This window comes from Platalea leucorodia (genome assembly GCF_965183815.1).
Source record: "Platalea leucorodia genome assembly, chromosome: Z".
Classification (NCBI taxonomy): domain Eukaryota; kingdom Metazoa; phylum Chordata; class Aves; order Pelecaniformes; family Threskiornithidae; genus Platalea; species Platalea leucorodia.
The window spans coordinates 36,988,763-37,004,225 of record NC_138858.1 but is presented as its reverse complement, the minus strand read 5'-3'; the positions used below and the strand labels follow the sequence as shown (position 1 = coordinate 37,004,225).

General features: G+C 37.4%; 1 protein-coding gene across 1 annotated transcript in view; it reads right to left on the bottom strand.

Moving 5' to 3' along the window:
- Positions 1-15,463, bottom strand: part of CNTLN (centlein) — a gene marked incomplete at its 3' end in the record, with an annotated part of 196,525 nt that overhangs the window by 150,240 nt on the left and 30,822 nt on the right. Inside the window, exon 3 of the mRNA XM_082337586.1 lies at positions 13,522-13,606. Coding sequence (XP_082193712.1) covers positions 13,522-13,606 — 85 coding nt within the window. The remainder of the gene's footprint in view (positions 1-13,521; positions 13,607-15,463) is intronic.

Genomic DNA, 15,463 nt, shown 5'->3' with positions numbered 1-15,463 from the left:
CAAATATCTTAGTCATTAAAAATATACATGACTTTATTTCTTTGTGTGGATTGTATCTTTCCCTCCTAGTTTGTTTCATTTTTTCCTTTTTAACAGGGAAATTTGTTGTAACTTTTTCCAAATTTCTTTGAATGCCTGACTCTCTTCTGTAGACCTCCTCACTTTTTCTACACATCACATCTCACTTTCCTTGCAAATATTTTTATTGTTCTATTTCTTCTCCTACCACCATCTCCAAATCATTTCTATATGTTGTTCCTCCATATTTAGTAAATTAATTTTATTTCTCCGACCACTACTTCTGTCCACACACTGTTACAAATATGGTAATATTTCTTACAAAATGAATAAAAAAACCCATACCACACTACATAGCAGAAAACGTGTCCCAGCAAGAACAAACCCTGCAACTGGTTCACAGCATACAAGAAAGGTAATATAATCCAGCTACCTTCTGTAGCAAATATTGAAAACAACCAACCATGAACAGATAAGGTTTAGTAAATACTGTAGGGAGGCATGAAGGATATTTTTTTTCTGCACTAAAAATTTCACTTTATCAAGAAAAATAAAATTGTCTTTGTTGTACCTCATACTCAATAGCAGCACAGTAGAATTCAAAGAATATACAAAATTATGTACTAACAGTGCTATTTAAAACCATGGAGAAGAAAGTAAATGTGCATTGAAGAAAATGGAAAAATGAGAAAAAAACTTGAGAGAAAAATGAAAGAAAACACAGAAACCTCATATTCTCATATCTTGGATTTTTGTCTCAGATACCATTAATTCCAACCAACGAAGCAGACAAAAAACAAACAAACAAAAAACCAACCAGAACTAGCTTGTATTTAAAACAGTGTTTAATTGGAAATTTAATCTCAAACCTATAGCATACTTGCTTGTTTTTTTATAATGTAACTAACTCCCCTACAGAGACTCATTCTACAGCACTGGCACTTTGAACAGACTGCAGTCAAAGTTTGCCTAAGATTACAGATTCATAATCATTCTTCCATTTCCTCCAAAGAAAAACTAAACCTGAATTTCAGATTCAGAAATTTATATGAAATTCTTCTCAGAGGCATAACCCAGTGCATAAACCTTCTCAGCCTAGTTTGTTACCAGCAGACGTTAAAAAAGGGATAATGAAATTAAGAAACATCCTCTTAACTAAGGACTCCCCTCTTTCATATTTTGAACCTACCAGACACCAGGCTCAATTTTCACTATTCAAAAAGCAAAATATTTGCTCTTCAGATATATTATTACAGTTACAGGAACAAATTGTTGCTAGCAGAGATGATTTACTTGCATCTTTAAGAAGGTATGAATCCACATTACCATGGAGAGCATCAGTTATTTTGTTTGCCTCCCTCCCGCTCCCCAGGTCCTCATAGAATTTGAGCAAGTGGCTCCTTTGAGTCTTCCTTCCAGCTCATTACTACTTGTTTAACATTTATCAAGACAAAGTCTATATTTGAAGAACACCCTTAGAAATTCTGCCTACCTGAAAGAGCCTATTGGCTCTAACAGAGTTATAAATTCACAATACACACTCCCACAAAAACTCAAAGCTACATCATGTTACTACGTAGTTTCTTTACACACTGTGATGAAACGGGTAAGCATATGTATATTTGTGAAGTGAAAGCAAAGATCTTTGGGTCCTGCTTGGAATGGGAAGTTTTCCAGCAATTTGGAGGATGAATGGAGACATGAAGGTACAAAAGTGCAACTAGCTATTTCAAATGTTTGTCCCATATCGCTGAGATGAAATTTTAAACTCAAATAAGCTACTTACTTTGCATACTTTGCAAGATAATCAGACAGATTATCCTGAATCAGACTTGCACACTAATTACTTATCCCCACAACTGACCCACTTAAGACTTTAAATCAATCAAAAGGCAAATACACCATATCAATCACTAAGCAGCAAACTCACCTGAGTAGTCTACAAAGTTGTCTACTGCAGCAGTAGTGAAACATTGTTTAGGTAAGTTATACCTGCATGGAAAAAATCCTGTTGTTTCAAAGCATTTTTCTTGGGTACCTCTTTGTATGCTCTTATCTTTTCCTCTAAATGAATTGAACTTTCACTCTCATATCTGCTTATTTCACATACTTATAAAGAAGGGGAAAAAAACAGGAGTATTACTCGGGAGCCGTGACTGGGTAGAAATAAGGGTCATGAAGAATTATCTGTATCTCAGAAATTCTAAAGTAAATTATCATCTGCCTTTGTCTGTGCAGCTGTTTTTGCACTTTGCTTCCTCAACCTAGGAATTACCTTGTATAATAGAAGAGTAAAGACTGATTTCTTACAGCGTAGAATAGAAGCAGTGTTCCTAAAAGACTACCCTACTCTAGTAGGCAAGTGAAACAGCAGAAAAAAACCCATATGTGATCAACACATGGGGCAACGTCCCACATGAGATTATTTTGACAGACTTCACCAGATAAAAACACTCATTAGGAATTCATCTATTCCCACAGTATCTACTGTTTTTGTCTAGATACCATAAAATACAGGCTAATGCTACACAAGAACAATCTCAACTTACAGTGTGCATTGACTGCAGTCGTACTTGTTTGAATATAACAGCACAAAAGCAACATTCAATGGGCTTTTGACAGTTTGGTGCTCAAGAACTGTAAAAAACCTCATATAACTAAGACAACTAGAGTACACTTCCAAAGGTTTTTCCATAGACAAACTTCCAAATACAAGACAGAAAACTGTATTCTAGAAGTAAATTTGCTCTAATGAAAACCAAGGGAATCTGATTTTACCCTTTTGTTTAGCTAGGAAGAATCAAAGAGTATCCCTTGTATACTGCTGGAGCCCAGAATGCTCCAGGCAACAGTACATACAAAGAAAGAAAACTGTGACCTGGTGGAGCAAGTCTTTTGATGTTTAAGAGGACTGTCATTCCAGAATTCATTTCTATCCTTTCCCATGGTATCTCTTTAGCTACAACACAATACAATGTTTTTTCTTCCCTAATAATGTCAAATTGTTTACTGGCAAAATCTGCTTCTTTTTTAAATACTTTCATATCAATCTGCAGAGGAAAAAAAATCACATGCTAAGTCAAAATGAGAAAATGAGCTATGAAAACTACAGATCAAAACTGAAGGGGGAAAATAGTCCTTTTTTGTCTTAGCTCTGAACACCTCAGAGTCTTTTCATGGCAGTAGGATGTTATAATTATCTGTCAATATTTCAAGGTGAATAGATATACAAAAAGTTTTTTAATTAAACTTCTTTTTTATCCAATGTGAATTTAGATAGCGTACTACCGTATGGAGACAGTGAGAGTGGCAACAAGAACATAACTCTTTCATGCTAGGACTCCGTTTCCAAAATGTTAGGATACAACTAGCAGGAGTTATGGACTGTTTGATGTTGCAGACATCATCACTGAACTTCTAGTCTTCAGTGAAAGATTTTTTAATCCACTACATAAAAGGCATACAGAAAGGACTATGAAACAACAGCTGTACATGCTAGTACTGCACTAAGTGTTCTCCAAATTTTTACATTTTTGGGGTGAGGGGAAAAAAACCACACTCATAGTTCTGCAGTTTGACACTTGATCACACTGCATTACTCAATCAGTATTGAACACCTGCCTCTATACAAGTTCATAAAATATAGATAGGAGTGGGTTTTATTTCATGTCAAGAAGTTAACTCTAATACCTAGTGATAGTTTATCAAAATATCCCTGAAAATCATTCTAGCTGAAATGCAAAACTGACATATATATCCTTCATTGCTGCTGCTAATCATACAGAAATGCAAAAACACACCTTGTTTCTGTCATTGGCTACTGAAGCACTTCACAAAAAAACTAAAGTCTTTGCACCACAATATTAAAAGTGTCCATCTACAACTGCAACAAAGGGACATGCATTCGATTTCCACTACCAAAGGGATCAGGGTAACAAATAAACGTTATATTCTGTGCTTTCTTCATTACATTCTTTATCAGAAGTTTTCACTGTGCAGTAGTACACTTCTAATATACCACATAAAAAAAATAAAAATCAACACAAAGGAAGTCAAATTGATGAAAAATTGAAGTGGTTTCCCTCAAGCAGTGACTTTTAATGAAATCTTGACATCTTAAGCAGAACAAAATTAATTTATTAATGAAAGTATTTTATTACAACTTAAATGTGAAAATATTATTCTTTCTTTTAAACTTCTTTTCCACAAAATTTCTACTTCAATATTTGCATATTTATTCTCTCCCTTTCATCATCTCTTTTTCCCCACCACGTAGTTGAGGTTGACTTACCACACTCCTAACTTTCTCCCCTCCCTTCCAACTTTCCTTTTTTTCTAGCAGGAATTGAACAGTAAGTAGGCACTACTAAAAATGTGCCAGTAACATTTCATAGCTTTCCTTGATTTAGCTTTCTCAAATTTCTCTTTAGATTTTTTCCAACTTTATTAATCCTCATGGTTCTAAACTTTAACACTCATACACATGTTTAACAAATAACATTCCCAGTCACATTCTCATATAGTCCTCCCAAATGAAGAAAAACACAACAGAAAAAAAATAAAATGAACAAAAGAAATCCGCTCTCTTTCATCTCATGACTATTCATTAGATCCTTTAATTATTTTCAGATGTAGGATGAACAGAAGTTCTATGTAAATAATTCATGAAAAGGTAACCATATGTTACAGAAGTCATCTGCTGCATTTTACAGTCTGTATGGTGTCCTTTCACAGTCAAAATGACACTAGCTAGTTACGGTATAAAACACAAGTTATTTTTAAACCCATAATGCTCCAAAAGTAAAAGGCCAATAGTGCTACCTGATTCTACACTATCCTTCCAAAGGATGCTTGTATTCACAGTCAACTATTCAACTTAGAACTTGACTCCTGACAAGAACAGAAAAACCAAGAAAAAATAACTGACGTATAATGGATTAAAATGTAACTCATGCAGCAGTATTATGCGTACACATCCCATTATTAATTCCTATTTCTTACACCTGCCCTTACACTATAACAATCTTAAATAAATAAAGAAAACAACTGCAAAGAGAGGGGAATTGAAGTGGGGGAGCTCACTTGATTTTCATACCACCACAAGTTTCTTTGTTCTTCCTTATGCTACCCCATGCTTTCCAGGACTGCCTGAGATTAAACAATTTAAAGAATTGTTTCTGAGAAAAGGAAGTATGAGGCTGCAAGCAGGCATCTGCAACTCCATTCCCCAAATGAATGAGAATTTTTGAACACCTGTTTCTATCAATAATAGGCATGAAATAAAACATGGTAACTTAAAGATGTATACAAGGAAAAACACTTTTAAAACACTGCCCATTCAAATGTGCTTACCTACCATTTATGTGCTCGAGAAAAAGGGCAGGTCTTTTTTGCAGAAGAAAGAAAATGAAGATTCCTTAAAGCTCCTTTTTAAGATGATCAAGTAAAATGGTTCTACAGAGAAGCAGACCAGAAATATAAGAAGCTGACTTCATCCTGCAGGTAAGGAATAGGTACTTACTCCTCTACCACTAGTCAGTCTTGCTCCTGAATTCTCACCTGACCCATAGATTAAGGAAGGGTCAAACAGTATAATCTATTATAGACACCATGTTCCCTATTGCCCTCTTTGGACTTGTCTGATGTGATTAATTTGGTGTCTTCAGCAAAGTTTGCTGTCTTAATCGAACCACCTGACAAAATTACTTAGTATTTGAGCATGTGGTGGAAATAAACTGTGACTTTATGTAGTGTATCAGTTAGTCTTGCAACTCTAACATCTCACTTTCACTAGCAGCAAAGGAACCATCTCTGGCCAGTGATCTGCTAAGTAGGTCACAACACTGACAAAACTTTTTTATGATGTGCACCATTTCATTCCACTCAAGCTGCTTCTTACAACTACGCTGCAGCATGTTCCTTCTCTCATCCACTAAAAACAAAGCTTTACTGTTTGTTTCACTTCTTACGATATCCTACAATCCTTTGTATCCCTTCTGCTGGTTCCTTCTGCTGCACAGGCGTACTGCAAGCAAGCATTGACAGCAGCTGCATTTTTTGCATTGACAAGGGAGCCAAATACTGTTTCTGGCACATGCACAATAGGTTTGCCCTCTCTGAAACAAGGAATACATAAGCTCCTTGCCCTGCGAGAGGGTAATACTCAGAGTCACTTTTTCACAAAAACACACCTCTAATTTGGAAATGAGACAGCACTGCCAAAAAAGAAAAGCTGTAGCTTCATAATAAATCCAGCACCTCTCCCACTATAGCATGTATTGTAGTAATGCATCTGCTAGATTTAGAGATTAACTGTCCGTTTTCCTCTAATGAGGATATGACAGCTCTCAGGATAAAAGTGAACACTGACAATATAGTCTGATAATCTTGCCACAGCTCTAACATCACATTAACCATCAGCTGCTCTAAATAAATCCCCTTTCCTCTTTTGTCTAGTGATTCTCTGCACCAGGACAGACTGTATTTTCTATAGGACCTATAACACAGTGCTGTAAAGTGGCACTGTCCAATACATTGATACTTTCTGTACTCCTTCTTCTCTTCTTAGTAGCTATATTTTGAAACAATGGAATGCAGCAGCCCAGGTCTCCAGGTCAGGCAGCAGAAAGTCCAAGGTGTCTTCTTACCCCCTATTCCTTCTACTAATTCCAAATCAAAACCAACAATCTGCTAAAATGAGTTTTTCTCTTCTCTTCATTGAAGACCGTGATCTTGATGGAACTGGGTATTTTTTTTCCTACACTTTCCTCCTCAACAAGGCCTACACAAGGTCCTCAGAGTGAGTTAGCCTCTGTCTCTGGAAGTGTGCATGACTATGCGAGATCTGCAGGAAACGATACCTACTAGCATCTACTCCTGACACAGCAATATTTCATTACACTCGCATACATCAATGCTGCCAGATCAGGTGTAGTAAACAAAGAACAGCTGTTGCTATGATCAACTTTTCTGACAAGCTCCTTCCTAAGTGTAGTCAGCAGATTCATAAGGGCAGAACCTAATCTCAAAAGGCACTGCATGCTTCTTTCTGCTACCTGGTCCTTAAGGAACAATTCTCTTGAACTTGAGGAAATCTGCCTGTATTCAATTAAGAAGCCATGATATATGAAAAGATTCCTTATCAACAATGTCCTTAAAGTGGGAATAAAATCCAGCTTGAGGCTCTTAAAACTATACTGGCTTTACAATTAAAATAAAAATTGTGTCACTACAGCAACCAGATAATGTACTGAACACAGTTAAGAAGTTAATCTCTTCTACAGTAAAACCAGTTTCCAACGGCTTTAGAAACCATTTTTATCTCAAGAAAAAAGGCTATCCTATTGTAACCCTAATTGGCTACATGTTAACTATTCTTACCTGGACTGAAAAAGAAATTTCCCAAACCAGACCCCAGCTCCCCAGAGGATGAATGAGATCATAAAGATGACCTCCACCTTCTTTCCAGGCTTGAATATTGAGCTCTGCTAACACAAGGATTGAGGATTTCAAACCAATGGAATGGGCAGAGGACAAGAAACATCACATTTCTTTACTTAGTGTACTTTTTCCTGTCTAATCCAAGTGCAGCTCTCTTTGTAGAAACACCACTGAGAACATGAAGGCTGAGTAACAAAGATCCAGAAGCTTTAGCCAACTTCAGGCTTGGCTACACAGGCAAAATAATGAAAAGATGAAGCATGGATTTACAGCATACCTGTACAAACACCCAATATAGCTGCTTTTTTGCAGATTAAGTAGGAAAACTCCTTTATCAAAATGAGGTAAGCTACCTCACAGAAACACATTTTCAACTTGCAGAGAAAGCATTCCTACTGGGAATTCACACAAAAGTACTAATGAGCTGTAAAGGTACAGTGTAATTTACAGCTTATTAATTTCTTCAGACAAACAAGCCCACAGGTATTAGCCATAGTCATCATACCACCTACCTCAGGTAGTCTTCTATCAGTAAACCAGAATCAGCAACTTTCAACTATTTGAATAATAATACGTTTTCCTCCCTGTCTTCCTCACTCAGACCAGCTCCTTAACAAGATCTCTTTCCCTTAATTTTACAAGAAAACTAACTAGAAGATGGCAAGCAGGAAGGCACAAAGACATATGATAATCCACTGATGCAGTTCAAAGGGGCTCCATAAAAAAGAACAGGTTTCACCACTGAAGGCTGATCCCTTTTCCAAGGTACAACTTGCGCAAAATAACCTTTTTAAAGAAAAAAAAAGTCAATGTCCTCAGATATTCTTCTCTTGCAATATCTACAGATCTCATTCACTGGAGAAACTTCTTTTGCAAAGAGTTTATAAACTTCACATAATCTTATCACTATTGACACGTTCATCCAAACTCCCTATTACTGAAATTATCCTCATGTCCTTCATTACACAAGAATAATCAAGGTTATATGGTACTGGAAATACAGCCTTTAGATGGCAATAATGTGTGTATACATTTGTCTTAATTTAATAACAGTATTTTATTACAAAGAAGAATACAATCAGATGGAGGTACAAAAGTTAAGAAAAATTTATTAGTGTTAATTAATGCTTGAAGGTAGAATTACGCTTCTTTCAATTGGACCCATTAAAGGGGCTTTAATATAGATTTGCACAGCAAGCTGAAGATTTTCAAGTGCAGATAATGAGGCAAGCTAGTACTATTTTAACCCCCCTGGAGTATAATCAGTTGATAAGGTTTTGAACGTTACAAGGTCTAGGACAAAAAGATTAGCTTTAGTTCCTCCCAATCAAAATTGAAACCAAATTAATTAACAATGTTATAGAAGACAGAAAAGGTTTACTGCTACTTTTACATGTCTTTAATTTCATATTGTAAGGAAAACTGGAAGATATTTTATCTGTTACATGAATGGCAGAAGACAGAGTTTCTGTTCTAACATCATCCTCTAAACTAATTGTTTAAATTCAAAAATGTTAATGCATTCTTCCAAAAACCTCACCTTATTTTAAAAGAAAAAAAAAAGCACCAGTGATCTATTAGAGACATAAACAAATAATATAAATTAAAATACACCAGGTAGGAAATGTTTCCAAAGAAAAGGGAGAATGAAAAAAGATACCTGCAGCAGTCAGCCTTCAGAAAATGAGTAATTAAAATTCTAGGATAGTGAGTTATCCACTTAAAGGCTGCAATCAGAAATTCTTTTCCTTGAAACACACAGAGAAATTATGTATATATGGCAAGGATATATCGCTACTAAGAAAAGAGTTTTGAATCGCTGTGTAAAACAAAAATGACAGTAACAAGATCAGTATAGCAGTCTAGCCACCAACGTCAAAGGAGAAAGATTTTTACCACACAGCATTTAGGATAAATATGTATATGCCAGATAAGGCACAGCTATGACTGTCGAGACCAAAAGTTACCAATCAACCAATTAGAAAGACAAGAGTTAAAAAAAAGAAGGAACAAAGGGAAAAATACAATGCAAAACTCCAATACAATATATTTTGTACTGAACTTATGTGCAGTAACTCATGAAAAAGAACTTAAGTGCTTTAATAAATACTATAATACTATATTTAGTTAAATCTTTGAATGGTACATTTTGAAATGCTCCGCATTTCATATTTAAAATGTTTAACACAATATGCAGTTATGCAATAAACTCACAGCAAGAAAAAAAAGTCTTATACATTTATCTAAAACTGAAGTTTACACCATCATAATTTAGGAAAGGTGCACAATACACTGAAGTCATACTAAAGTACATAAAAGTTCAATGCATGTACTCTGTTCCAAAGATATCAGACAGCAGAAGTTTTGCAAAACTGTGATTTACACTGATTTTTACCCTTAAAGCCACAAGTCCCATTCTCATTAATATTTGGGCACTTTTTTCCCCATTTGGGTTATACAAAAGTCATTAGAGACCATATTACTTCTCAGTCATGTTTCTAAATTAATTTTTTCAGTTGATTTACAGTAATATCCATTAAAATGGAAACCTTTCAAATAGCTGAAATATCTCATTACAAATAAAGCTAATTTAGCTCTCAATATTAAATAACTACATGCATCTTACCTAGGGTGTGGAGAATATGCTTTCTTATTTACAGTAATTTTAAAAGGGCTCTTAAGGATGTTAGGACAAGGTCTAAGCAGAATACAAGAGAAGAAAGATTATCTCATCTTCTCCTTCTAGGGTTTTGTTGTTGTTTCTGGCAGCAGTATCAGCTTACATACATGTCAAATTATGAGATACATCATTTATTTGCCTTTTTTCCCTTAGTCAGCATGGATTCATACAATCAGCTGTTTGGTGGTCACTCAGAAATTCCTTGTAAATAAATACCCTCTGTATGATGTGTGAAGGGGAGGGAAAAACAACAGAAGAGATGACTGGATAATCTCACCTTCGTAGACATAACAGATTGGTAGACTGCAATATGCCTTGAAGTCTTGCTGTCTACACTTTACAGAACAGAACGTTCATTGTCATTACTGTCAAAACTCACAGTTTCATAAGCAACCTGTTTGCATGTTAATTACACAAATAATATCTTTTTCTCCTTAGATGCACAAAGAACAAATTCAGAAAAACAAAATAGATGAGAATGCTCCTTACTACATTGTTCTCTATGTCAGCTCCAGTCTTTGATTACCAAACCACCAAAACCACCCCAAAACCTCAGAAAATTATCCCCATCTTGTTTCAATCGTGTTGCATGCCAGCCAATGGATAAGGCAAGGAGGTCAGAATGACACCACCTTCGTATACAGCTTTTATATACAGCACTGGCCATTGGCACCACCTGGCGCCCTTCACAACCTCCCCCAAGTCAACGATACTCTAAGAGAAGCTATTTGAAAGGGCTGTATTACAACATGCATTACAGTTGTGATGATCATCAAAAAGCAGCTTCTGTCCTCCTCATCTGTTAATTCCTCCCATCCTGTTGCCAAGCCCTCCTTTTCCTTGGTTCTAGTTACATTTTCAGCTTGTCTCCACTTCCAGATGGTAACTGCATCCCACTATCAATTTCAGATGTCTGATCAATTTCAATTTCAGCTTCTGAAATTGATCTGAAACCACAGAGAGCAATCTCATAGAGGTGCACACTATAGGTTCAGAAGCTGCCACAGCAGGCAGCCCTTCTTAAAAGCACATTACTGCACACAAATTCTTATAAACTTCTTACACGAGTATTTTCTCTTTCAGCTAAGGATTGGGTAGAAATGCAAGAATAATCATGCATCACTAGTTTATAAAAATCATGTGCATGCATGCACCAAACACATTACAAATCACACCTACAGCCATGAGAACATGACAACACACAGAAACTCCAGCCACTGTTGTAATATGAAATAAAAGGATTAATAACCTCATTTCAGTGGCGTTTCTCATCAGGCAGCAGGTGTATCAGGTTTATTTTGAACAAACCAGAAGTAGGCAAGCTCTGGAACCTGAGTTAACACCACTGGCTACACAACTTACCTCAGTTCAAGCAAGACCCTAGTAAGGCCATCAGAAATGTGAGGAAATTCACTAATGATCTACATGATGGGGCAGAGTGCACCCTCAGCAAGTTTGCTGATGACACAACACTGGGAGGAGTGGCTGATACACCAGAGGGTTGTGCTGCTGTTAAGCAGCTGGACAGGCTGGAAAAATGGGCTGAAAGCAACCTCGTAAAGTTCAACAATGGGAAGTGAAAAGTCCTGCACCTGAGAAGGAACAATCCCATGCAAGCTTGTATGCTGGGGTCCATGCACCAATATACGCTGGGAGCTGGAAAGCAGCTTTGCAGAAAAGGACCTGGGGGTCCTGGTACACAACAAGTTGACCATGAGCCAGCAAAGTACCATTGTGACAAAGACAGCAAATGGTATCCTGGGCTGCGCTAGGCGAAGTATTGCCAGCAGGTTGAGGGAGTTGATCCTTCCTCTCTACTCAGCACTAGTGAGGCCACACATGGAGTATTGTGTCCAGTTCTGGGCTCCATATTACAAGAGAGACATGGACATACTGGAATTAGTCCAGCAAAGGGCCATGAAGATAATTTAGATGCTGGAACATTTCTCCTATAAGGAAAGGCTGAGAGAGCTGGGACTCTTCAGCCAGGAGAAGAAAAGGCTCAGGGGGAATCTCATCAATGTATATAAATATCTGAAGGGAGGATGCAAAGAAGATGGAGCCGGGCTCTTTTCAGTGGTGCCCAGCGACAGGACAAGAGGCAATGGGTACAAACTGAAACACAGGAGGTTCCCTCTGAACATCAGGAAACACTTTCTCACTGTGAGGGTGACTGAGCACTGGCACACGTTACCCAGGGAGTTTGTGGAGTGTCCATCCTTGGAGATATGCAGAAGCTGTTTGGACATGATCCTGGGCAACTGGCACTAGGTGACCCTGCTTGATCAGGGACGGTGGACCAGATGACCTCCAACCTCAACCAATCTCTGATTCCATGAAAAACTATGTATCAGTCAGCCATTTATCCCCAGGAACTGCAGGATTTAGACATCTGAAAGCGCACCCTCAACCTTTGTCTGTGTTTTTGCTATAAGCTTTATTATCTGTGAAGTAATTCTAATTCTTTTTCTCTCTCTCCATATCACTCTTGGTCTGATTATGACTTTTTTCTTATTAACATTCCTGATAATATGGAAAAGCACATTCTGTTCTCCTCATAGCTTGAGAAGACAGTCATTTGAGACTTATGGAGAAAAGGAAGGTGCAGTGTTTCTTGTTCTCTTGTGTTTATTTAGTAATTGTTAGTGTTGGATTTCGTAAGTATCATATTTCAAATACTATGAAGGGTTCAAAAGCTTTGATTACTTTTCAAAGAATTATTTTGATTTTTAGAAAATGAGCTCATATTTCCTCAGTTTCACCAATGGCTTGGCTCAATACCTGGTTTTTATTTAATTTTCTTTTACTAACACATAGCACTCAGTTTTGAGTGAACAGTTCAATACAGAATACACGTAAGACTTATGTATGACTTTTTAGATTTGTCAGTATTGTTTTATAGTTTATGCTAACAGTTAATAAATATTGTTATAGGTTAGTAACAGTAAAATACATAGCTGTATTGCTTTTAGGATACTACCGGTTTAGTTCTCATTACTCTAGAACTGTTTTCTTTTTGTATTTGTCAAGATGGCAAATCTTTCCAAACTACAGGTGCATTACAAACCTAAACACAGCCAGAACTCTTCCAGATTAAAATCCAAGTTTAAGTCAGTCCATTAGGCAAAATAAGGCAATGAGTTGATAAAACTTTTCAGAAGAAGTTTCATCTAAAATCATGGGAACTTTTTAGGTGAAAGGTCAACTGTTTGAACAACTCAGAAGAGTTTAATTAATACTTTATCAGAAACTTCTCAACTCTGAATCACCTGCAACTTTCACCTTAAGACACAAAAGCAAACTATTTTCACATCTTAGGAAATATCAACTTGATGTCAATGATAGAAGTTTTCTTAGGTGCTCTATTTAAACATAATACAAACCTGTTCTAGGGTTTCTATTTTGCTGTCTTTGGCTTGCAAAATCTCTAAAACCCTTCTGTCCTTGACTTCAGCTTTCTGCTTTTCTCTGGAAACAAACAAAAAAAAATAGACACTTTATTAGTCATAATTTGTAGTTAATCATTTGAATTTTTCATGTCCTGATAATGAATGTCATTTTAAAGCACAGAAAATTAAATTATCTGAAGCTGACAGGCCTTGCAGAATTAATCAGGGAACATATGGCAAGTGACAGCAAATTACATCTGTAAACAGCTAACACAACTTTGCTCAAAAAGAAACAGCAGCAAGAGGTCTTAAAATACATTTTTTAGGCAGCTGAAATTATCTGCCTCATTCCTTCCCAAATACAGAAAGTGTACTTGTCCATAGACTGAGCAAAATGCTTTTTTGCCCTTCTTGGCAATGTAGAGCCAATAAGCTGCTTGGGTTTCTGAAGTCCCTCTCTCAACTACATGGCATTTCTATGTCCAAAACAACACTTTTGAACACCATGGATAACTATTTTACTATCTTTCACATGGATAGAACCTATAACTTTTACCAGGAAAAAAAAAAGACAACTCAGAAGCTTCGGTAATAGCGATTAGTAGAGACTCTCTATGTGGCTAGTAAGTACAGGGCTATAATCATCTCTGCAACACTTCACAGAAAACCAGTTGATGAGTCATTAACACTTTGTTTAACAAACCAACTCATCTCATTGCTATCCTATTTCTTGACTGAGTTTTAAATGTTGATGCCCTCACTGGTTTCTGTTTTAGGCAGAAAGAAAACAAATATTGTGACAGTAAGGATACACAGAGATTCCTTAGCACAAGACAGAGTTCCTATCATATATCTGCGACAAAAGGCGTGAGAAACATATATTACCTAAAAATGGCCAAATACTTCAGGCATCCCCAGCACCACAGGTGACAGAGAAGCAGAAACTCATTCAGATTATCCCTGCTCTCACAATACAGTTAAACTTTGATTACGGCTGGATATAAGCCACCTGTATAAGCCAGAGAATCCTACTTGCACAACTTTTGCTCTACCAAAATGGGAATGTTTCAGAGGTGAAAGAGAGTGGAAGAATGGTACCCATGAGCCTGTAAATCTGATCAAAAGTGGATGAGAACATCCAGCTGTGCACAAAAGGCTTCACAGAATCATAGAATGCTTTGGGATGGAAGGGACCTTTAAAGGTCATCTAGTGCATCCCCCCTGCAATTGGCAGGGACATCTACAACTAGGTCAGGTTGAGCAGAGCCCCATCCAGCCTGTCCTTGAATGTTTCCAAGGATGGAGCATCTACCACCTCTCTGGGCAACCCGTTCCAGGGTTTCATCACCCTCATTGTAAAAAATTTCTTCCTTATATCTAGTCTGAATCTACACTCCTTTAGTTTACAACCATTACCCCTTCTCCTATCACTATTCGGCCTGCTAAAAAGTCTGTCCCCATCTTTCTTATAAGGCCCCTTGAAGTATTGAAAGGCCGCAATAAGGTCTCCGCGCAGCCTTCTCTTCTCCAGGCTGGACAACCCCAGCTCTTTCAGCCTTTCCTCATAGCAGAGGTGTTCCAGCCCTCTGATCATTTTTGTGGCCCTCCTCTGGACCCGCTCCAACAGGTCCATGTCCTTCCTGTGCTGAGGACCCCAGAGCTGGACACAGGACTCCAGGTGGGCTCTCACCAGAGCGGAGTAGAGGGGCAGAATCACCTCCCTCGTCCTGCTGGCCTCGCTTCTTTTGATGCAGCCCAGGATACGGGAGCATGTTGCGAAAGCACATTGCCGGTTCATGTCCAGCTTTTTGTCTATCAGTACCTCCAAGTCCTTCTCAGCAGGGCTGCTCTCAATCCCTTCATCCCCCAGCCTGTATTGGTAATGGGGATTGCCCCGACCCAGGTGCAGGACCTTGCACTTGGCCTTGTTGAACCT